Consider the following 25,292-nt stretch of genomic DNA (forward strand, 5'->3'; position numbering starts at 1 on the left):
GGTATCGGTGCACTTGAACTGCATGGCAGTACGGTTTTAGAGATTCCATCTTCTATCAATCCGCGCAGCAAAGTTATCTTGATTTTTTCCCTGGTCTTTATTTTGCTTATTACAATTATTGGAGTTTTTATCATTCTTATTTTTATTATTATTGTTTTTAACATTTATCAAAACAGGAATCTTATTTAATGTTATGTTTCTGCGAAAATAAATAATATTTGATTTGATTTGGTTTTATTCAAGGTATTGAATATACGGAAGATATGGAAACCCCACTTCAGATGCTTCTTTCTAAAGTCCTCATTCCGCAGTTAGGTAAGTTTAAAGAATATAACAATCTTTTTTCTTTCTTCAGAATAATTAAAAAGAGTAATTTTTTGCAATTTTTGAACCTTTAAAACGTTTTTAAATTGAAAACCATCTGAACAGCAATCACCCAAAATATCAAATAGTACATTAAAATCCAGGCCAGTTATGGTTTCCAATGCAAGTGGATTTGCGTGCAATGGTCGGCGCTGTAATTTCCCCGCAATTCTGCACAATATGAGAACCGTTTGGCCGAGATTCTGCTTGACTCCGTGCAACGGAATTCCGATTAGAAACTCTAAGGGCATGGCAGTGAACAATTACCATTCATTTTAAGTAAATTTGCATTAAATAGTGGCTGGTACAATGCTCATTCTCTGTTATCAATCACAAATTTGATAATTACATAAATTTTATGCACTCCATTGCAAAAATAATTATAATAGTTGTAGGTTTGCAGATTCTTTAACTAGTTGGATTTTAAAAATTGTTAAATGTCATAGTGCGGATATCACAGGGGATATAAATCTGCTAAAATGTATAATCTTTAAAAGAAGAAAAAAAAAACAATGAGCATTTTGCAGAAAATTGATCATTTAATGATAAATTACCCATAATTGTGATATCATATGAATCAAATACTCCCAGATAATGAATTTGTTTTGTAAATAGAATTATTTTGCTTGAAAACTGTGTTATTAGTTTGTTCTTAAAGGGACTGTCATATTTTTTATGTATCCCTCCATTTTAAAAGGGACAATTCTCAATTATAATGATAATTTCTGTCAGAGATTTTTTTTAAGGAACGAACTCTGCTTACCAGAAACTGTCAATATCAATGATAATTATCCAATGGTTGGATCAAACAAGTTTGCCAGATCATAGGACTACAGTAGATTTAGCTCAGGAGCTGGTCAGGTAATCAGATCATAGGACTACAGTAGATCCAGCTCAGGAGATGGTCAGGTAACCAGATCATAGGACTACAGTAGAAAATAGCACAGGAGCTGGTCAGGTAATCAGATCATATGGACTACAATAGATCTAGCGCAGGAGCTGGTCTGGTAATCAAATTGGACTAGAGCTCGGCAATGTTTAATTACAAACTGCTGAAATAAGTGTTGATTTTTAAATGAACAAAAATTAAAACAACAAATGAAAGATGCTTTTATAAGATAAATGCAAATTTCTTAAAGTTTTCGGTTTGAATTGCATAAATGACATGAACAAGTAATTTTGGATATTGCATAATGATGTGAAATGATGTTGGTCTTGTATTTTCTTAGAAGTACAATTTTTATAACAAACTGACCAACTAATAATGGTGACAACAGTAAATAAATATTTGGTATATCTACCGCCAACACTGCCAAAAATCAAGATTTTTAATGTTGTTTACTGAAAGAAAACCTTTGAAATAAAAAAATAAAACAGCTACCAAGCTGTTTGCTCAGATAGTTATTCTAACCATTAAAGGATGTAATAAAATATCCAGGTCTAGACTAGTCTTTTTTACCAACTAAAGATGTAATGCTATATAAGTTATGAATGCTTAAAAATTCGAAGATAGCAGAAGGTAGGGTTGACAACAAAATACTTTATTTAGGAACTTGAGCAGTCCTCAGACATATGTAGAGATGGTGCAACAGAAGAATAGGCTATTGTCTGATGCTTCTGATTTCATATCATCTCTCAGGTAAAGATAAAATTGAAACACATGCTTTACTTGACCTAGTCCTAGTTCAGAGGAAATTCTGAGTTAAAGCATTTTTCGATGTGTCCTCCTTATAGCAATAAAACAGGACATTTTCGGTCCCTTTGCTGCTTTGCATGACTAAGACAACTATTTATGCCCTAGAAGCAGGATCTTGGACAGTCGAGTTTGAGACTTTTAAGGAGATCTTAATTCTCAAGGGAGACTTGTGATTGGAAAGTAGTTGGTTAGTAGGGCAACAAACTTTATGATCATAATTGTGAATCTAACACAGCAGGCATTGGAAAGATTGTTATTTGTTGGGCGTGAAATGGATGCCTAAGCAATCTTTTGCTGCTATAATCTTTCAGTGTTTACTGGAACATATCTAGAGCACGGTTCGGAGGTTCTATCCAAAAATTTGAACCTCTGTTTCCTTAGTACCAAGGCTAATAACAATGTTGTAGAAGTCTAAGCTGGTGAAAGGACTGCCACATATGTAAACACTCCTCATTCTATAGTCTACACCCAATGTCAAACTTATATGAATGCGATACCTCAACTATTTGATAGTTTTAAGCCACACACAAATGACTGCAGAGTGCATAGCCAGTAAGGTTTTCACACTGCTGAAAATGAACTGTCAGGTATCAAGTCAAAACACCTCAGTTTTTTCTCTGGAATCTATTAATATCTAGTCCACTGAGTTAATCCTAAATAGGGAATTAGGAGAAAATCAATTTTAAATTAATCCCATTAATCAAATGCCTTTAAACTATCCAAACTGAAAAAAACAAGTTATTAATGGCCAAAAAATATACTTTTGACCACTTTTAAAGATGTATCTAAATAGATAAAGTGGTATAACCCCCAAATCTGTAATCCTGTAGTAACTCTGGTTTTGACTTCTGCTGCATTGTATGATGAATAGTTTCAGAAAAATAGAAAGTTAGACTATAGACAGCAAGTCAAAATCACATTTAAAGACATAAAGTTTAGAACCTAAAATATTTTTGAAAAAAATGTTTTTCTTCATAATTATCTTGAGCAATAAATCAATAATATTTTCATTCCGAAATGCAAAGGCTCATTTTTAAAGAAGCGGGGGGGGGGGCATTTTTAATATTTTCAATTTCAAAATTTCAAATTTTTCCGGGAAATAAATCTTTTATTAGTTTTTGTGGGTCCCTATCTTCTATAACAATTGCTTAATACACAAACAGATTTCTTCATAATGCCACAAATTGATTTTTTAATATTTGATTCTTTCATTGGAAATTTTTTGATTATTTAAGCTAAATGAATATCCATATTTGACACTAAGTGTGAAAGATGCAAATATCCTAAATATTGAACATAATTTTGAATCTTAATTCTTCTTGTAACAAAACCCACACTATTCCATGTTAATTATTAATTTGTCAATAATATGAATATTTGAAATTTATGTCTCATGAAAGTTTTCAGAAAATATAAATCTATTTTAGAATTACAGCCAAGAAAATAATGAAGTGTTATCTATTAATGATATTTAGAATTTAATCATGGTCAAGGTTAATAATAATGAAATAATAATAATAAAAAAAATTTTAGGCACTACATGGTCCCTCTTGATTATAGTGCTCAAGGAAAGAATGGAATACTATATATGTATAATATTGAGAATTCAATCTATATTTAGGCACTGCATGGTCCCTCTTGATTATAGTACTCAAGGGAAGGATGGAATACTATATATGTATAATATTGAGAATTTAATCTATATTTAGGCACTACATGGTCCCTCTTGTATTCAAGGGAATTCCTTAAAAAGGAGATGTCTCTGGCAGATCGCCTGTTGTAAGTCTTCTCTGAATGGCTTCCAAGACTGTGTTTCCCATTTTTGGAGGCTTTTTCAACAAATGCATTGATTTTAGTCAATAATAATAATAATCTATATTCCAGCACTACAAGGTTCCATTTGATGACAGTTTGTAAGAGATTGTGGAATACTAGCTATACATGATATGAGAATTTAAAACAAAAAACTAAGGAGGTTTCCAGAAATGGAGCTACTTTGGGCAAATCTCTTGGTACTTAGAGAGTTTCCAGGAATGGAGCTGTCTCAGGCAGATCGCCTGTTGTACGTCTTCTCTATAGGGCTTAATAAACCATGTTGCCCACGGATACGTTATTTCAACGAATGGGAAGGATGAAATACTATCTTTATCTTATTATGAAAATTTTAAATAAAAACTAAATTGCTCCCGGAAATGGAGCTATTCAAGAAAAATTGCTTGTTACAAAGAGAGTTTCCAGAAGTGGAGCTGTCTCAGGCAGATCGCCTGTTGTAATGTCTTCTCTGTAGGGCTTCCCGGATTGCGTTGCCCATTGATAGTGGATACCTTTTGGCGGCTAGAAGTGCCAACCTCTATTTCAACAAATGCATTGTTGTTAGTTAATAATAGTAATAATCTATATATTCAGGCACTACAAGGTTCCATTTGTTGACAGTTTTCAAGGGAAGGATGGAACACTGTCAATATCTGATTATGAGAATTTAAAACAAAAACTGAGTAATATCCAGAAATAGAGCTGCTTCAGGCAAAACACTTTGTACCCAGAGAGTTTCCAGAAATGGAGCTGTCACAGCAGATTGCCTGTTTTACGCCATCTCTGTAGAGCGACAAAAACGATGTTGCCCATGGATACGTTTCGGCAGCTAGAAGTGCCAACCCCTTTTTCAGCAAATGCATTGTTGTTAGTCAATAATAATAATAATAATCTATATTCAGGCACTGCAAGGTTCCATTTGTTGACAGTTTTCAAGGGAATGATGGAATAATGTAATTATCTAATTATGAGAATTAAAAACAAAAACTGAGTAATGTCCAGAAATAGAGCTACTTAGGGCAAATCACTTTGTATCGAGAGAGTTTCCAGAAATAGAGCTGTCACAGCAGATTGCCTGTTTTACGCCATCTCTGTAGGGCTTCAAAAACGATGTTGCCCATGGATACGTTTTGGCAGCTAGAAGTGCCAACCCCTTTTTCAACAAATGCATTGTTTTTAGTTAATAATAATAATAATCTATAAATTCAGGCACTACAAGGTTCCATTTGATGACAGTATACAAGGAAAGGATGGAACATTGTCAATATCTGATATTGATAAGCTGGTTGGATCTGTTTTCAACCAGTATCTGCACAACCCTAAACTGAAACCAAAGGTAAATATTATTTTTTAGTTAAGAAATTAGGGTCCCTCCAACTTTATGCAAATCTGGACTGAGATACAAATCTGGTCCTGTGAGGAATTAAACTAGATCTATAAATAGTAAGAGCATGAAGAATTTAGATCTTATTTCAATTGACATCAATCAAGATATGTTTTTTTGAGAATAGCAAGTTCTTTGGGTATGTTTTCATTGATAATTCACCATTTGGACCTGTTACATCTTGACCTGGATCTCAAGCCTTGTTATAAGTACCTTTACATTGGGATTAATTTTAGTTTTTAAACTTGCCCCTGAAAAAGAGACCAACATAGTTTTTAACTTTAAAGGAATACTTTGGGTAGGTAGTAGTTAAGAGGATGAATAATATAAATAATATATGATTTAAGGCGATTGAAACCCTTGAGGACCGGAGAGCTGGAGTTGTCAGCTCACTACAGATATATCTGAATATGCAGCAGGTATTTTAGACATTTAATTTTCTAATCCCTTGTTGTCAATTTGTGATGTCATCAAAATCAAAATCAAAATGCCTAGTTTTAAAACAAGCGTATATATTTTCATAGCAAGTTTAAAAATATGTTCCCTGGTCTTGGTTTGAAAATTAATATAATTACTTTTTAAGGAAATAGAGAGTGTATGCCTTTCTACGCTGGCCAGCGCGCTATCCTGTCTGGGCCCAGCTGCTTTACCTGACAAACTTAACTGTGTTATCAAACCTCTCATGGACGCAGTCAAGAGGGAACAGAACGAAGGAAATCAAAATAACTGTTTAAGAAACTATTCTAACGGAGTGAAATGTTAAAATGTTTTGACCCTTGATAATCTTCCAATTTTTTATGAAAACAATATTCTACTAAATGTACATTTTTAATGTTTCTTTTTTATATGGTATGAACAGTAAATTTTGGTCTCTAGAGTTTCAGAATATTGCAGTTAAAGGACTAGTCCGAGTTCTGGATTCATGTCTCACTAGACAAACAAGTCCACTAGACAAGGTTAGAGTCCTTGCTTTTTGACTAGTCCGTAAGACAAGGCTATAGTCCTTGATTCATGTTTCACTAAACAGACAAGTCCAATAGACAAGGTTAGAGTCCTTGCTTTATGTCTCACTAGACAGACAAGTCAACTAGACAAGGTTATAGTCCTTGATTCATGTCTCACTAGACAGACAAGTCCACTAGATAAGATTCAAGTCCTTGATTCATGTCTCGTTAGATAAAATATGATTAACACGAAGTTTACCATATTTCAAACTTTTATTCTCGACATAATCATTATCTTTGCCTGAGAAAATGCTGCCTATTTTAATTATACTGCAGGGTTACCCACAAAATAGAGACTTTTATTACAGCATAAACCCCAATAAATATAACAATTTTCACTTCAATTCACTTCAGGGAGGGAGGGGTGGCCGCTCTCAGGGTTTTGGAATTGTTCTCTGGGTTTTGGAGTGCTTCCAGGGTTTTGGAATTGCTCCCAGGATTTTGGAGTTGCTCCCAGGATTTTGGAGTTGCTCACAGGGTTTTAGAGTAAAATGTGAAAATTTATCCGACCTTTTATGAAAAGTTCTTTAATAAGGGTACTTTAAAACAGAAAATTGAATAAAAGTTCAGATATTTGCAGGGAAAAAATCACAAATTTCAGTCCAAGTAGCCTAAGGCGATCATTTAGTTTTGATAAGCAAAACTGTCAACATTTGTTTTAGCTTATATAGTAGAGATCATTGGTAAATGTAAAAAAAACATTTTAGCTAGACAAATAAAGGTTTCATTTGAGCTGGTGTAATACATCTCAACATCTTCATAAGTTATCTTATTTCCTAGTATTTTTTCAGAAAAATCCAAATTTTTCGCCTAAAACAATCTTTAATTTAATTGGTGCAATTAAAAATGCCTTTTTACTCAACAGCCACGAAAAATTCTTTGTTTAATTTAAAGCCTTCTATATGGCCTGCACTATACCAAAAATTATCAAATTATCTGAGGAAAGCTAAGAAAAAACTATTGTCTCGGTTATTATCATTTTCATTCAATAATCATTGAATGAATTGTTGATGTCCTATCATGTCCATTTAAGCATTTATCGCATCAATTTTCAAGCTTAATTTAACCCAATCTTTAGACTACCTTTTACAGGGGTAAATTGTTTCTTGAAAAATCATTTCTCTCATCATTTTTTCAGTATTTTTGCACCAACCACAAATTTTGTGAACATGGTTTCCAGGGAACATAAATTAATATCAATAAAAGTTCTTTTGAATATAAATATCCTTGACATTTACTTAAAACTTCAGGGTTTTTTCATTTATTAAAAATGTCTGGATAAAAGAATTTGCGGAATGCATTGATTTTTTAAAATTTTACTCTGAAAATATGCCTTTAATCATTTCGAGATAAAGTCTGAGAGGATATTTGTATTGCCTTTAAGATCTGTCTGTTTGTATCTAATAAACGTCTAAACAGATAATATCGGTTTTAAATATATTATGGCTATTCACTTAACCCCAGGGAAGGGTCATTGACCGTCCAAGCAAAACAATTTTGCTTGCAAAAAAATTGTTGACTTTTTTATTTTTGAGAATGCGTAAAAATGGCTAGCTTTAAACGACAGTCAAAAGCTAAACTGAATATAAAAGCGTCCTTAACGCCTAGTTTTAAAGAATTAATACTTAAGTTAAAAATTGTCAAAAGAGGAGGGTCAGTTTGACCAATTTTTGAATACATTTTGGAATCTTGTCTTAAGTTTTTGAGGAATCTTAAATTTTGCGTATGGGCATCATTTGGTCCCTTTAATAAAATAAAAAAACAATTGTGGTAAAGCAAGTCCCCACTATTCCACATTGTTCCATGTTTATTAAGCTTTTTAACTAAAAAGTCGGCTTCAAATATCAGCTAGATGACCCACCTGTCTCATTACTAACATCAGAACAAAGTTAAGGTTTATCATTTTCCCCCTATTTTATCATATTTTCCACTTTGTTACTGTTTTTCACATGTTCTGGATTCATGAATTCATTTTTCATCGAAAATAATAAAATCTTTTGCACACAGACCTCAATTGGATACTATTTAAAAAAAGCAAATCATTTGGATAGATTTTCGCAGAAAAAAAGGGGGAATAAGACCTATAATAAAACGACATTTACTTACACAAAGGTTATAATCTATCATTTCAAGTTCTCTGGATGTAAAACCTATGTGGACCATGAAAGAGTTACCTCTGCCACCATCAAAGATAAATTGATAAATCTACAGAACTCGACACGCCCCCCCCCCCCCAACTGGAAACGGAACTTGATCACCCTGTTTTTAAGCTTAGCTAGATTTTATACAGGATTTATTATGATTTAGATCCTAGATCCGGTTTCGAAAACTTACTGAAAGGTTTCAATTCAATTTGTGTCTTTATTTTTTTCACTTGCAAATTGAATTTAATACTTCGTTTTCTTCCCGCATATTCAGAGACATTAGATATTTGAAATATTATTCTAGAATCTACCAATCGTTGGCATAATTTTAGAGAACCAGTAAAGTATGGAATAGGAAGACGACTTGTTAGCTCAAATAAGCTTTAATGTCGTCTTCTTATTCCACAGCGTCTGGTTCTCACTGTAAGTGCAATGGTGGAGCCTGACATTTAAGTTTACGAATGATCATCAAAGGAAACAACATATTTTCATTTGTGTGGTTTTGATTAAAGGGACTGTTAGTGACCCTCCATGCAAGAATGACAATCCGACAGTACCCTTTAAAGCTTTGTCAGATCTGGCTTTAAGAAATAATGGAGAAATACAACACTGTTCGAGTCGTTAAAACGATAACATAATATCCACATTGTTGATCAGATAAAGATTTCAATAGTACCGTTGTAAATCGGACATTGCTATCTTTACAGGGATGGAGTACCGTTGTAAATCAGACATTGCTATCTTTACAGAGATTTAGTAATGTTGTAAATCGGGCATTGCTATCTTTACAGGGATGGAATACCGTTGTGAATCGGGCATTGCCATCTTTACAGGGATGGAGTACCGTTGTAAATCGGGCATTGCTATCTTTACAGGGATGGTCACTTAAAATTTCGCGTACAGCCCTTTAAAGAATTGAACAAAGAGAATGTTATTAATTCTGAAAAAAATAGTGAAATCTTTAATAGTAATCCATATCTGCTTCATAATTTCCTTACCACCACGCTGCTTGCTAATCTTTTAGATGTTTGAGTTATTACCGTACTTACAAACAAACAAACTACTATTACTACTTTATATATATACTAGCTTGGGAACCCAACATTGCCCAGGGTACTCATAGTTACTCACTCCCAGTTTATCCACACTAAACTGATTTTTACCAGGAAACCTAAATTTTTGCTAAAAAGTCGATCTACTCAACTTAGACTCTCAAAATCAGGCTTAAAACATTCCCGTGTATTTCCCGAGTTCCCTAATAAAAATTTTAGACAAATCGGTCCATGGATTCCGGAGTTATGATCGGAAAAACAAACGAACAAACAGAGATTACAACTTTATACACATTATATAGATAAATAGATATTATGTTACTATTGCAGGTTGTAACGAATCTGTGTACATTTCTATGTTCCCATCCTGTCAATACACCTCAGGTAAGTCTTGACACTTTTGAAGGAGGAGGGTGGGGGGTGCATTGGTTATTTTTCTCATTTTGAAGAAGGGGGGGGGGGGTGTATTGGGGAAAATAAATGATTTTAGGGGGAACATAAATGAATTTTTGGGTAAAAAGTATGGAAAAGAATGAAAAAAGTTGTCTTTTGATGTCCCATTTTACATTTGTTTCCCACCACAAACTTAAATCTGACATATCTGATGTTTGTTTAACCAATTGATCGTTCTATGCCTTTATTAAAGGACTACTTATGTTGACGTTAAGTGAATAGTTGGTAGACTCAATGTTCAATGTAGTGAAATTACCACGCAAAATAAAGAGAATGGAAATAAAAAGAAAGTAATTAGTTGAATCACAGATAATCAAAAACCCAGGCTCCATTTTTGATTTTGTCATTTTGAATTAAAGTATGGAAGTAGTCCAACCCTAGAAGTCTGATCTGATTTTACCTGGGTAGATTTTTAATATTGAAAATGAATAACCATTCTCACAATATTCCTGACCTGTGAATAGGTTGAGCTGACCCAGTTTGGTAGCAGCGTGCACCCCGGTCTTGGGATCCTTTCAAACTATTTTAGAGAACGGCAAGCAGAGCAGGCCCTCAAGTAAGCATTTGTATAAAGTGCTCGGCGATTATATCAATACAATGAAGACGACTTTTTTATTTTAGTTCTGAGTGTTAACAAGATGTTTAAAATTACAGTTTTACATGTAATCAAAGAGAAGTTATTTAATTGACAGCTTTTTCATTTTTGAGTGTAATCATGTGTTTAAAAGCTTGATTTAAATCAAAATTGTAATACAAAGTCGTCTTCAATGTATTGATATATGCAACAACGACTTTTTATTTTTAATAGATTTTTTTGTTATCCTTCAGAAGGTCTGCTTAAAATGAAGATGAAATTCCCAAATTCATATTGAAAAAGTTTTCACTTCAGATAGTATCTTCCTGTGTATGAACATTACTTTTTAAGTGATTTCAAGTGTGATTTCAAGTGTGATTTCAAGTGTGATTTCAAGTGTGATTTCAAGTGTGATTTCAAGTGTGATTTCAAGTGTGATTTCAAGTGTGATTTCAAGTGTGATTTAAGTGTGATTTCAAGTGTGATTTAAGTTTGATTTAAGTGTGATTTAGGTGTGATTTCAAGTGTGATTTCAAGTGTGATTTCAAGTGTGATTTCAAGCGTGATTTCAAGTGTGATTTCAAGTGTGATTTCAAGTGTGATTTAATTGTGATTTCAAGTGTGATTTCAAGTGTGATTTCAGTGTGATTTAAGTGTGATTTCAAGTGTGATTTCTAGTGTGATTTCAAGTGTGCTTTAAAGTGTGATTTCAAGTGTGATTTAAGACTTAAAGTGACCCTCTATGCGGTTATGGCAATGAACGATTAACGACGGTTCCTTTGAAACCACCTTTTGTGGAGAAACCGCAATTGAAAATAATAATGTTTTGAATTTATAAACATTGATTTCTAATTCAACCTTGATTTCTAATTCAACCTTGATATCTAATTCAACCTTGATCAGTTGAATCTTTTAAGGGTACCGTTGTGAATCGGGCATTGTCATCTTTGCATGGAGTGTCTAATGAATCAACATATAAATTCCCATTAAGTTAATTTTTTCATTTGTAATGAAATTTCATATATGTAAAGTAACATGTATACAGCTTTTGAATAGAATGATTGTCTAGTTGCAATTTTAGGAATTATAATCAACAATATTAATAAATATTTTCTTCTGAATAGTTAATAACATGTCTGACATTTTGTGACATTTGATTAACGGTTTGTTCATTTATTGGAAAATATGTTTAAAGGGACAGAATTAAAAGCATAATTTTATTAAAGTGACCCTCAAGTCAAAGACGATAATGCCCGATTCACTACGGTACCCTTGAAAGCTATAATGGCCGATTCACTACAGCGCCCTTAAAAGCTATAATGGCCGATTCACTACTGTACCCTTAAAAGTATTTGGATTAGATATCCATATTTTTGTTTCTTTAAGCTGTTTATTTTCATTTTTGGTTACTCTACTAAAGCAATGGAGAAATTATCAGAATTTAACATTATTTGAGTCTTGAAAACAGCGGTATCTTACACATTTTTGATAAGATTAAGTTTTTAGTGTACCGATGTAAATCGGACATTGCCATGCCATCATTGCATGGAAGGTCACTTAAAATTACGTATATAGTCTCTTTAATGTCATAATTTATGGAATTAGAAACACATACTTGTTTCTTTGTAAATAAATATGCATGCAAGAAATCAATCTCTGTTTGTCTGTCTGTTTGTTTGTATGTCTGATCATTTCTCATGAACCCCTGAACCCATTTACTCAAAATTTTGATTGAGGAAGTCCATAGAATCACGGGAGTGTTTTTAGCCTGGTTTAAAATTCTTGAGTGAGAGGACTTTTTTTGGAAAACTCCTGGCAAAGCTGGGTTCACAAGCTTGTTCATATAATAAAGGATACCGTTTTTCTGAAAACTAATCAGTTAAAACCTATAATAAATACAAGTGTGAAAATAAAATCTGAAATTAATGAAATAATGTTAAGTTAAAAGAAATTAAAACAAAAATCTAAAAGGAAATAAACAAAAAATAGCATGTCTTATTTATGGTTTGAAGAGGAATATAATCTTTATTGGAAATGATAATGATCAATGCTCAATATAACAATAATCATATTATATAAAAATAATAATTTTGATTTTATAATTATGTTTTAGGAATAAACTGACTGGTCGTAAAACTAAAAAGGAACCCATATAACTTATATTTCAAATATTTCTATTGAAAAGAAATGTTATTTTAAAGGTTAAGAGATGTTTTGTAGTCAAATTGGGTGGTCAAGCCAAAATTTTAGTTGTTTACACTTGTATCGTCTTTGAGAAGTAAATTAGCAAATTTTTCATGAAAACTTCCTCTTAGAGGGTGGTTATTTTATTATTTTATATTTTTATTTTATTTTATTATATTTGGTTTGATGAAGGTTGATAATTCTGGGATGTTGCTTCAGTCTACAATAGATGTAAATAATGAAGAGGATCTTTGCCTTGTGGAGGTTCAGTGTAGGGGAGCCGGCCTAGCTATTCAGGGATTTCAATTTTAACTAAATATGTTTTTAAATGGACGCTTTTTTTCTTACTCAATGTAATATGTGAATTAGAGATTAAAAATATGAATAAAATTCCACTTACATTAAAATTGTAGTTTTCATGTACAAAGTGATTCATTATGTGTCTTCTTTCAAATCTTAATTCGAGTATTTCATCATGATAAGTTACTAAGCTGATATTTGTAAGAGATATTCAGTCTGTACTTGAGAAAAATGACATGGCATGACAAGCCAATTTGGTATTTGTAAATTTGGAGGTGCAACTTGGGTTTGTTTTTAAAAAAAACGGCAAGTTTTGTGAAAAATGAAATTATTAGGAGCTTGTGAAACATTTTGGTGTTGAGATTTTTACTAAGATCCCCAAACTTGATGAGCTTAGTTTTCAATCTGTGATATCTGGAAACTGTGATATAGTTGATCTACCAAACTGTTTAAAGATTGTGGAAGTTATGGTGTCCGTCCTTCCCTCAGACTTCCCTAGGCTTAGAGAACTAATCCCTGTGCTACTGCGTTACACAACTAGTCATCATACTGCTGTCAGGTAATATAATAAAAAGTCATTTGCAACAAACTTTTGTTTGATTCTGTCCGAGTTAGCATTGAGGAAAAGAAAACATTATTTTTGAAGTTGCTAAGTAATTGTTAACCGTTAAAGACAATTTAAAAGTTCTTATATGTTAAATACCATTTAGATATGCTGCAGCTACATGTCTAACAGCTCTCTCAAAAGTTATGCTGTCAGAAACTTTAACTGCAGTAGTTCTTCATCTTCTCCCCCTCCTTGAACATACCGAGCTCACATTTAGACTTGGTGTTATAGAAACACTTTCCTGCCTAGCTACAAACCTTACTGTTGACATCATTCCGTATATAGTACTACTGGTGGTTCCTGTCCTGGGTAGAATGTCGGATACCAATCAAGAAGTAAGATTGGCAGCAACATTTACATTTGCTACTCTGGTCAAACTAATGCCCCTCGGAGAGAGTGTTCCAGACCCTGTTGATATGCCAGAGAGTTTACTTGCCAAGAAGAAAGAGGAGAAGAATTTTCTGAACCAGCTTTTAAACTCTAAGAATGCAGAAAGGTATGAGTTGAAAGTCCCAATCAAAGCTGAACTTCGTAGCTATCAAGAAGCTGGCATCAATTGGCTTGGGTTTCTGCACAAGTACAAGCTTCATGGTATTTTGTGTGATGATATGGGATTAGGTAAAACTTTACAAACTATATGTCTGTTGGCCAATCATCACAAGAATTCAAGGGCTCAAGGCTGTCAGTCTTTAGTTATTTGTCCCACAACGTTAGGAGGACATTGGAGGGAAGAAATCAATAGGTTTGTGGGTAATGAGTTTCTGAACCCCTTTCTCTACATAGGCAATTCATCATTAAGATCTGCTCTCCGCTTACAGATACCCAAGCATAATGTTATCATAACTTCTTATGATATTGTGCGCAATGACATAGAGTTTTTCTCAACAATACAATGGGATTACTTGATTTTAGATGAGGGCCATGTTATCAAGAACACAAAGTCTAAAACTTCAATGGCTGTCAGAAAACTAAGTTCTAAACATAGGTTAATCCTTTCCGGGACCCCAATTCAAAATGGAGTCACTGAACTGTGGTCTTTGTTTGATTTCCTCATGCCAGGATATTTGGGGACTGAGAGGCAGTTTATGCACCGGTATGCTCGACCCATTCTTAACAGTAAGGAGAGTAAATGCTCCATTAAAGATCAGGAGGTTGGTGTGCTTGCCATGGAAGCATTGCATAGACAAACTTTGCCTTTCATTCTCCGTAGAGTCAAGGAGGATGTTCTTAAAGATCTTCCACCAAAAATAATCCAAGATTATTATTGTGACCTATCACCCATACAAACTTCTTTGTATGAGGACTTTGATAAAAGTGCTCTGAAAGGTGAGGATGAAATAAGATCAAATGCTTCGGATGATTCTCAACCAAAGAAAAATCTTCATCCCAATGTGTTCAAAGCTATGCAATATCTGAAAAAGGTTTGTAATCATCCAAAGCTTGTTCTCTCTCCAGAGCATCCTCTCTATCCCTTACTGGTAGAAGGGCATCATGGTTCAAATCAAGATCCAGCAGAATATTTAAAGGACATTGGTGAGTGTTTTGTTTGTTTATTAAGAATACCAGTCAACAACAATTTATGTTTTCACTCTTTTAGGACACTCTGCCAAGCTGACAGCTTTGAAGCAGTTGCTCGCTGACTTGGGCATCACAGGTAGGTTTCTGGAACCAACTGAGACTGGATTTTCGTCTACTCATTTATCTTACATTGCCTTGATTTTTTCTAGCTAATCTTTATTGATTGCATGTGAAGATCTTTGTTGTTTATTCCTCACTTCTCATGTGTTCTTCAGTTTAGCTAACATTAAAATTTCCGTCTGATAAACCGCCTCACATCACGATGTGTTTTACTAGAATAAGGCAAAGCTCTGATTAACACGTTCGATGTCGCACATACAACATTAGTCAGCAATAATCGGCTTAGATGCCATTGTAGCTGGGTTTTTTTCAATCTTATGTCTTATATTCTTTTTATTTATCAATTTGTTTAGGGGAAAGTGTTGAGAGTGTTGTTAGCCAACACAGAGCTCTGGTGTTTTGCCAGCTTAAAACTATGTTAGATATTCTGGAAGAGGATCTGCTAAAGGTATTTATTTAAATTTTTTTTAATGTATTCTTTTTTTCCAAAAAAAGTTTAGTTATGATTGAATTATGATCTGTTAAGGATATTAATAGACCAGGATTGGCTTGAGAAACCACAAAAGTTTCTATTTGTTCTAATAAATTTCTAAAATTTTAAAAGGAGGTGGGGGGTGTCAAATGTCAATACATTTTTTTATATTTTAACTCAAATCTATACATCTTAAACCTCCAATTTTTTTTGTTTGATGCAAATAGCTTCTAAAAAAAATTATGCAAAACAGGCAAAATATCTTTCTTAAAAGGCTATAATGTGTGTTAAGTTAAAAATCTAGTTTTTAGTCTTTAGTCATTAATTTTGACCCTTTTTGAGTTTTTTAGGTCATAAAATTTTCTCTTCTGGTGCACCCCCACCTACGCCCATCATTTTTGGTTCATTAAAATTTCACCCCCCCCCCCCCCCCTCCACTCTCTAAAATACTGTTGAATGCAGGTTTAAATAATGATAATAATGATGATAATATTCTCAACCCCTGGTTCCTTGAATCCAGGGTTGTCTTATAAAGATAATTAAATTGCAGGTTCACTTCCCGGAGGTTACCTACCTCCGCCTTGACGGTTCTGTACCAGCTCATCTACGCCATGATCTTGTAACCAGATTCAACTCTGATCCTAGTATTGATCTACTTCTCCTAACCACCAGGTACAGATCATAATCCTAGTATTGATCTTCTCCTAACCACCAGGTACAGATCATAATCCTAGTATTGATCTTCTCCTAACCACCAGGTACAGATCTTGATCCTAGTATTGATCTACTACTCCTAACCACCAGGTACAGATCGTGATCCTAGTATTGATCTACTTCTCCTAACCACCAGGTACAGATCATAATCCTAGTATTGATCTACTTCTCCTATCCACCAGGTACAGATCTTGATTCTAGTATTGACCTTCTCATAACCACCAGGTACAGATCTTGATTCTAATGTTGATCTTCTCATAACCACCAGGTACAGATCTTAATCTTAGTATTGATCTTCTCATAACCACCAGGCTCAGATATTGATCCTAATATTGATCTACTTCTTCTAACCACCATGACAGGTATAGATAATAATCCTAGTGTTGATCTTCTCCTAACCACTAGGTACAGATCTTGATCCTAGTACTGATCTTCTTCTCCTATCCACCAGGTACAGATCTTGATTCTAGTATTGATCTACTTCTCCTAACCACCAGGTACAGATCTTGATCCTAGTATTGATCTACTTCTCCTAACCACCAGGTACAGATATTGATCCTAGTATTGATCTTCTCCTAACCACCAGGTACAGATCTTGATCCTAGTATTGATCTACTTCTCCTAACCACCAGGTACAGTTCTTAATCCTAGTATTGATCTACTTCTCCTAACCACCAGGTACAGTTCTTAATCCTAGTATTGATCTTCTTCTCCTTACCACCAGGTACAGATATTGATCCTAGAATTGATCTTATTCGTTCCACTAGGTACAGATTTTATAGATTTCTTTTGTGCGAGGAACACAATGATAGTAACAATGAAAACAAATATAGTTTAAATGAAAACAAGGATAGTATAAATGAACACAATGATAGTAATAATGAAAACAAATATAGTTTAAATTAACACAAGGATAGTAAAATGAACACAATGATAGTAATAATGAAAACAAATATAGTTTAAATTAAAACAAGGATATTATAAATGAACACAATGATAGTAGTAATGAAAACAAATAGTTTAAATGAAAACAAGGATAGTATAAATGAACACAATGATAGTAATAATGAAAACAAATAGTTTAAATGAAAACAAGGATAGTATAAATGAAAACGATGGTTGTTTAAATGAAAACGTAGTAATAGCAAACAAGGTTAGGATAAATGAAAACAAGGATATTTTAAGTGAAAACAAGGATAGTATAAATAAAAACAAGGATAGTATAAATAAAAACAAGGATAGAATAAATGAAAACAAGAATAGTATAGATTAAAACAAAGATAGTTAAATGAAAACAAGGATAGTATAAATGAAAACAAGGATAGTATATATAAAAACAAGGATAGTTAAATGAAAACAAGGATAGTATAAATGCAAACAAGGATAGTATAAATAAAAACAAGGATAGTTTAAATGAAAACAAGGATAGTTAAATGAAAACAAGGATAGCTTAAATGAAAACAAGGATAGCATAAATGAAAACGATGATTGTTTAAATGAAAACAAGGATACTAATAATGACAACATGGATATTAATAATGAAAACAAATATAGTTTAAATGAAAACAAATATAGTTTAAATGAAAACAATGATAGTTTAAATTAAAACAAGGATAGGTTAAATGCAAACATAATGATAGTATGAATTCAAACAATGATTGTTTAAATGAGAAAATGTTGTTAAAATAAAAACAATGATAGTAATGATTTAAAATTTAAAAAGAACAATTTTCTAATAGGAAAACATGTCCGTTGTCATTTCTCAGACACTGGTTTAAGGGTATCATTAAAATCGAGAATGTATCTTTAAAAATAATTAAAAGGACTGTTAGCGTGATTTTTGACCCTCCATTCTAAGATGACAATGTCCGATTCAACACGACACCATTTTATGGATGATAGGACCTCCCTAAAAGCCTGATTTATAAGATATCAATGTGTTTTTTTTTGATTTGGATAACTTATTATACATTTTTGATTACATTATGGTTTCAAGGGTACTATTGTGAATCGTGCATTGAAGGGGTTAAACGCTAACAATCCATTTAACACTAAAAAAACGTATCTAGTGTTGGTGGCCTGGGTTTGAATCTGACGGGTGCTGATACAGTGATATTTGTTGAACATGATTGGAATCCTATGAATGATCTTCAGGTAAATTTTTTTTTACTATTTTTTTCCGTATAGTTTTACAAGATAATATTGGATTACATATTATACATCTTCAGGTAAAATTAATAATTTGCAAAAGAGCGGCATTGCATATTTGGGAATATAAAGAATCCATTAATTTGTAGAACATGATCGGAATCTTTAGATAATTTTAATTGAATATTAACCCTATTCCATAATGTAGATTGGAGTGCAAGGTTAGGTTTTCAAAAAGTTCAAAAAGGACGTTGTAAAAAATGTTGGAAAATATATAGGACTTCCCTTAAAATATATATAGGACTTTCCTTAAAAAATGTTGGAAAATATATATAGGACTTTCCTAAAAGCCTGATTTGTTTTGATTTGATACTGACGTGTTAATATATTACATTCCAGTTTCAATATTTTTTACAAAAATCGTTTAAAGTACAAACTGCGATCCAAACTAACCAAGAATTATGCCAACTATTGTTTTACAGTTCTGAAATGTATATGTCTAGGGCTTCTAACAAATGTTATGGAGTTTATGAGGTACAGATGTGTACCAAATACAATAGATAGCAACGTAGAATTTGTACACTCTCAATACAGCTGTATTCTAACGTTTTAAGTGTCAACTTAGGTTTTTTTTTGCCCGCAAAATTATTAATTTTAGTGATAATTTTATCTTACAGTGAAATAAGTGCAATTTTATGTGTTCTTTAGTTTCTGTTTTTACACTTTTTATTTAATCTTGGAAAACATGTCAATTAATGTGAGAATATTTCGTTTTCCTTGTTATATTTGACACTTGTGACGTCATGTATAATTGGTCCATTTCTCCGTTGCCACCTATTGTACTTGATAATCTGATGTGTACAGAGTTGAATACAGAGGATGACACTGTATGACGACCTAAAACTCCTGAAATATAACTGGTTGAAGTTGTTAGGTTGAATGAGCAAAGCATTGAATGAAAAAAGGTTTAAGAATCACAGGGAGCCAAGACTGAAAGAATTAAGTATGCATACATTCCGTACAGTCGTCTTTGAACTCTCATTATTAGTCGGTAGCCATGTATTTCAGCCATAATTAAATACTTTAAAGAAATGATCAATAATCTACACTGTTTAATTTATGTAATAAATTGAATTGAATATTATTTAGGCCATGGATCGAGCCCATAGGATTGGACAAAAACGTGTTGTCAATGTTTACAGGTATTTTAGAATTTTTTTATACAGTTAATATAAAACAAAGAAAAGATACCACCCAGATGATGATACTAATGATGATTATAATACTAATACTAATAATACTAATAATATTGTTTTACACATTTTTTTTTCAACAGATCAAAATTATACTAGCACCAATATAAATGATACTTTTTGAAGATATTTTTAGACGTTACTGAGCAAATTTGTATGCATCTTTTTTTTAAATAGACTGAAAGATGATGATAATATCGATAATAATGATACTGATTGTGTTCAGGCTGATAACAAGGAATACTATAGAAGAATCCATCATGTCTTCCCAAAAATTCAAGATTCACACTGCAAGGTTAGTTCTATATATTCTTAATATTAAAGGGACTGATACAATTTCGAGTGACCCTTCATGCAAAGATGGCAATGCCCGATTCACAACGATGCCCTTAAAACCTAAATATGATCAACAATGTGAAACATACCGTCGTTTTTCTGGCTTAATGTTCATTTCTATTTCAGAGAAACCGCAAATGTGGTGCTCTTAGGATCCATTTAATTTTGATGCGGATTTACCGAATTTTTTTTAACAAAGCAGAATTTTTAAATTTTTTGTCTTATTTTTTTCTCTTATTTGTATGCTAAAACTCAATAAACCATTCAGAAATCAGGAAATTTTTATAATCTCTCTTTTTACATTTGTTCAGATGTGAGTTTTGAGTGTAATTTTTTTTTCAGTTTTTGGTTAGTATTTTCCCCCTTGGATCCGCATATTTTTGCGGATTCTGATCCGGATCCAGGAAGCCAAAATCTTGCGGATCCAACGGATCCGGATCCTGAGCTCTGCGCAAATGAAAATAAACATGTTTAAGAAACAATAACCTGGATTTCTAATTCATACTTGAGCAGACAAAGCTTTTATGTATATTGTTGTAAATCGAGCATTGCTTGGAGGGTGACTTGAAATTAAGCTTACAGTCCCTTTAAACGGACTGTTGACACACCATTTCTAGATTCCGATTCTCAACAGTTTCCTGAATTCCTTCATCTGGGCAATATCGATGTTTGTATCAATTTGTATAAAACTTTCTTAATTGGACTGTAGCCGTAATTTCAAGTGACTCCATTTACAGATTTCCTTGTCCGATATGGAACAGTACCCCTAACAGCTTTGTCTGATATGGAACAGTACCCCTAACAGCTTTGTCTGATATGGAACAGTACCCCTAACAGCTTTGTCCGATATGGAACAGTACCCCTAACAGCTTTGTCTGATATGGAACAGTACCCCTAACAGCTTTGTCTGATATGGAACAGTACCCCTAACAGCTTTGTCCGATATGGAACAGTACCCCTAACAGCTTTGTCTGATATGGAACAGTACCCCTAACAGCTTTGTCTGATATTGAACAGTACCCCTAACAGCTTTGTCTGATATGGAACAGTACCCCTAACAGCTTTGTCTGATATGGAACAGTACCCCTAACAGCTTTGTCTGATATGGAACAGTACCCCTAACAGCTTTGTCTGATCAATATTGCATGAGATATCTGTTATTTTCTCTGTGAAAATTGATTTTTTTTAATAGTATTTTTTTTAAAGGTGACTTGCGCAATTCTGCTTTAGTAACAATGTAGGAGACTGTCAGAGTTACACTGTTTGAGCTAGAAAAAAAACCGCCAATATCTTTCACATTATTGATCAGAGAAAGGTTTAAAGGCTGCTGTTGTAAATGCCCGTCTTTATAAATGGAAGAGCACTTACAACTAAAAAATAAAACCTCATTTCCTTTAAGAATGTTTTATTCTGCGTTGAACAATAAACATCCTTTGAACGTACAGTTAAGGGCTCTATGCTTATATGCTAGGACCAGTCATCCTTGCATCTTTTCATCAATCTTTTTATTGTCCATCCATCCGTATCTATCTTTCTATACATCTCTCCAGTCTCCTATCTATCTACATATCCTACATATCTATCCATCTATCAATCTATTTTTTCCATCAATCCATCTTTTTATCTGTATCTATTTATCTATGTCTTTTTATCCATCTATTCATTTATCTATACATCTATAAATCTATTCATCTTTCTATCCATTTTTTTATCTATCTATAGATTTATCAATCTATTCATATTTATATCCATCTATCTATCTATTCTGTGCTTATCTGTCTATTTATATATCTATCTATCTTTCTTTCTATCTTTCTATCTAAAAATCTATTCATCTGTCTATCAATATATCTATCTAGGACGGTTATATCCTCAGAGAACTCTTGTATGCAGACCATGGGAACGGATCAGGTTTGTTAAGAATTACTCTTTTTGTGTGAATAGAAATCAGGGCGTTCGGCGCCCACCTTACCATGTTTTCGTGTCGTGCATGCGAAAATTCTTCCTTCCCAGCGTTAAAACCATTTCACTTTTCAATGTAGGTAGATCTACATTTATTACTGAATAGAGTTAAGCATTCTTGCTCTCCGTTTTTGAAACATTCAAAGTTTTTAGGCTTTTAGGAGAAATCTGATAATTTTAACACTTTTCAAAATATTATTCTCCAAAATTTTGCTTATTTTACACGTTGATTGATCTTGGCTCTGGTAGAAGATCTCAGCATAAACAAGCTTCTCTTTGTTTACTTGTAAACTTGTAATTCGATAAAAGCTTGGTTAACAATCGAAACTTCAATGAAAAAGTCGTCTTCATTTTATTGATTTGATCGCCGACTACTGTATCAGAGTAAACAATTTGCATGGTTTATAAAAGAATACTGATCAAAACAAGTCCTATTCGATTTGATATTTTGATACTTATTTGCCCAAAAATTCATGCATCTTCCCTAGCTCAGAGAATAACCCTAAGAATGAAACTAAGAAAATATATATCCCTGTATAATTACGGAAGTGAAAAGATTACGTCTCGTTTTTTCTCAAAAATCATAATTCTTCCCCCCCCCCCCCGTTTTGAAAATCCATATTTCTCAAAAGTTATAAATGCTTTTTTTTGGATTTTCTTTTGCCGAATTGGGGAAATAAATGAATTTGTGGTTAAAATGTATTAAAAGAAGGAAAAAAGTTATTTTTTGATTTCCAATTTTAATAATTTTTACCCCAATCATCAATTCATAATTCTTTAATCTTTTAAGGCTTATAAGAGGATTAACCTTCTAATAACCTTTTTAAAGTTTTTTTTTTCATTTTAAATGAAAAAAAAAGATTATCATTAAACTAAGTAAAAAGACTTCATCTCGTCATATCTGGGATATTATATTTGAACATGGGTGTAAATTATTCAGAATTAACCCCCCTGACCCCGGGGAGGAGGGGGGAAGATCAGAGAAAAAAAATATTTGTGATTATGGGGGCGGGGGGATAATGAAAAATTGGACATTGTTTTTCACAAGCGTGTATATATTTATATGACTGATATATGCTTGCAATTTCTCATTGGCTCAGAACAATTTCTTTGGCTTTTGTTTGGTCGTAACTTTGAAAAAAATTATATTCAAAATCAATTCGATGATTGAATAGATCAAACCAATCAAAAAATCCAGTCTCCTGATTAGTTGAATGTGCAAAACGAGTAATAAACACTAAACAGCCAATTGAAGATTAGCGCTTTTTCATTCAAAAGTTCTGATCTCTGTTTATTTCAGGTTCTGGATCTGTTCAGTTTAGGCAATAATTTAAGGCGTTAAAGATTAACGCAATTTCATTCAAAAGTACTGATCCCTATTTATTTCAGGTTCTTGATCTGTTAAGTTTAAGCAAGAATTTAAGGCGTTGAAGATTAACGCTATTTAATTCAAAAGTTCTGACTTTATTTCAGGTTCTTGATCTGTTCAGTGAAAGTAAGAGTAAGGCGTTAAAGATTATCGCTATTTCATTCAAAAGTTCTGACCCCTGTTGATTTCAGGTTCTTTATCTGTTCACTTAAAGCAAGAGTTCAGGCGTTGAAGATTTACGCTATTTCATTCAAAAGTTCTGACCCCTGTTGATTTCAGGTTCTGGATCTGTTAAGTTTAAGCAAGGATTTAAGGCGTTGAAGATTAGCGCTATTTCATTCAAAAGTTTTGACCCCTGTTTATTTCAGGTTCTGGATCTGTTCAGTTTAAGCAAGGAGGATGAGAAAACTAGGGATACTGATCTACAGCCGGGGATCAGGTACTGTGAGAACTAGAGAACTCTGGATTAGAAAGACGACTTTACTACTCATAATATGTTTTTCAATTAGCACGAGACACTGCAATTGTGCAGTTTAAACAGACATAGTTTTGTTGACAAATAATTTAATAAGTTACTAGTGAAACTATTTGCTTTGTAACAGCATTATTAAACTTAATTATTGCTCTTATCTCGTCTTCCTATTCGAGTTTTCTGGTTCTCCATGTAATTAAAAACAGAAGATTTTTATCAAAATTTTATTTAAGGATTTCTATTTTCGATTGACTTTTGTTTTGGGTAAAGTATTGTTTTTTTATCGTTGAAAACTTGTAATTTTTGATTAATTAATTTACTCATTGATGTTTGGATTATTGTTTTACAGTTATTTTTATCATTTCTTGATCACTGATTGGTTCTATGTTGATTTAATTAAAAAGAAATTATGAAGACATATGATTTATATATAAGATTTGAATGTAAATTTTATTTTTGATTGCAAATTATAATTTCTTATTTCAATCCCAATTTACTATAGTCATTTTGGGATTGGGATGTGATTATAAAACTCCCCAAAGTCTGATTAGTTTATTGATTGATTAGTTGAATTGAGTTGATTTTGAATTGATTATATCTATTAGGATTTGATTATTAATAGATATCATTGTAATGATTTGATCGCTGATTGATTTTATTGATTTAAAAAATAAATTATAAATGATGGTTAGGTTGATTTGATTATAATTTGATCGTTTCTACGTAGCTTTAATGGTTTAATCATTAAAAGAGCATTTCTTGGTGTATTTGATATTTTGATTATTTCTTAGTGAAGTTTTATAATGATTTGATCTTTTTTATGTTGATTTGATTTGATTATAAATGCTTTATTCTGTGTTAATTAGATCATATAAATTGGTTGATTGATTGTTTGATTGTTTGATTGTTTGATTGATGTATTGATTGATGTACTGATTGATGTGTTGATTGATCTATTGATTGATTGATTGACTGTTTAGGTCTGTCCTGGAGAACTTGCCTGAGCTGTGGGACGAAGACCAGTACGAAGAGGAATATGATATGGCGCAATATATCCTCAACTTGAAAGCATCTAAACCACAATTGCCTGGCAACTAGCCAATCAATAAATCAATGATATGACGCAGTATATCCTCAACTTGAAAGCATCTAAACCACCATTGCCTGGCAACTAGCCAATCAATCAATCAATGATATGGCGCAGTATATCCTCAACTTGAAAGCATCTAAACCACCATTGCCTGGCAACTAGCCAATCAATCAATCAGTTAATTAATGATATTGCGCATTAAATCCTTAATCTTAGAACATCTAAGCCACCATTACTTGTCAAATAGCCAATCAATCAATCAATG

General features: G+C 32.7%; 1 protein-coding gene across 1 annotated transcript in view; it reads left to right on the forward strand.

The window, feature by feature from the left end:
• LOC111699753 (TATA-binding protein-associated factor 172) overlaps positions 1–25,242 on the forward strand; it is a 40,579-nt gene extending 15,337 nt beyond the window's left edge. The window contains exons 22-43 of the mRNA XM_023470486.1: positions 244–315; positions 1,110–1,224; positions 1,913–2,002; positions 5,081–5,207; positions 5,603–5,674; positions 5,839–5,968; positions 6,132–6,211; positions 9,786–9,839; positions 10,373–10,464; positions 12,596–12,626; positions 12,859–12,963; positions 13,302–13,525; positions 13,677–15,106; positions 15,171–15,227; positions 15,565–15,659; positions 16,234–16,355; positions 18,467–18,551; positions 19,695–19,747; positions 20,025–20,093; positions 21,994–22,045; positions 23,834–23,904; positions 24,918–25,242. Coding sequence (XP_023326254.1) covers positions 244–315; positions 1,110–1,224; positions 1,913–2,002; positions 5,081–5,207; positions 5,603–5,674; positions 5,839–5,968; positions 6,132–6,211; positions 9,786–9,839; positions 10,373–10,464; positions 12,596–12,626; positions 12,859–12,963; positions 13,302–13,525; positions 13,677–15,106; positions 15,171–15,227; positions 15,565–15,659; positions 16,234–16,355; positions 18,467–18,551; positions 19,695–19,747; positions 20,025–20,093; positions 21,994–22,045; positions 23,834–23,904; positions 24,918–25,035 — 3,344 coding nt within the window. The 3' untranslated portion in view covers positions 25,036–25,242. The remainder of the gene's footprint in view (positions 1–243; positions 316–1,109; positions 1,225–1,912; positions 2,003–5,080; positions 5,208–5,602; positions 5,675–5,838; positions 5,969–6,131; positions 6,212–9,785; positions 9,840–10,372; positions 10,465–12,595; positions 12,627–12,858; positions 12,964–13,301; positions 13,526–13,676; positions 15,107–15,170; positions 15,228–15,564; positions 15,660–16,233; positions 16,356–18,466; positions 18,552–19,694; positions 19,748–20,024; positions 20,094–21,993; positions 22,046–23,833; positions 23,905–24,917) is intronic.
• The last annotated feature ends 50 nt before the right edge of the window (positions 25,243–25,292 follow it).

Source organism: Eurytemora carolleeae, unplaced genomic scaffold, assembly GCF_000591075.1.
Source record: "Eurytemora carolleeae unplaced genomic scaffold, Eaff_2.0 scaffold307, whole genome shotgun sequence".
NCBI classification, from domain to species: Eukaryota; Metazoa; Arthropoda; class Copepoda; order Calanoida; family Temoridae; genus Eurytemora; species Eurytemora carolleeae.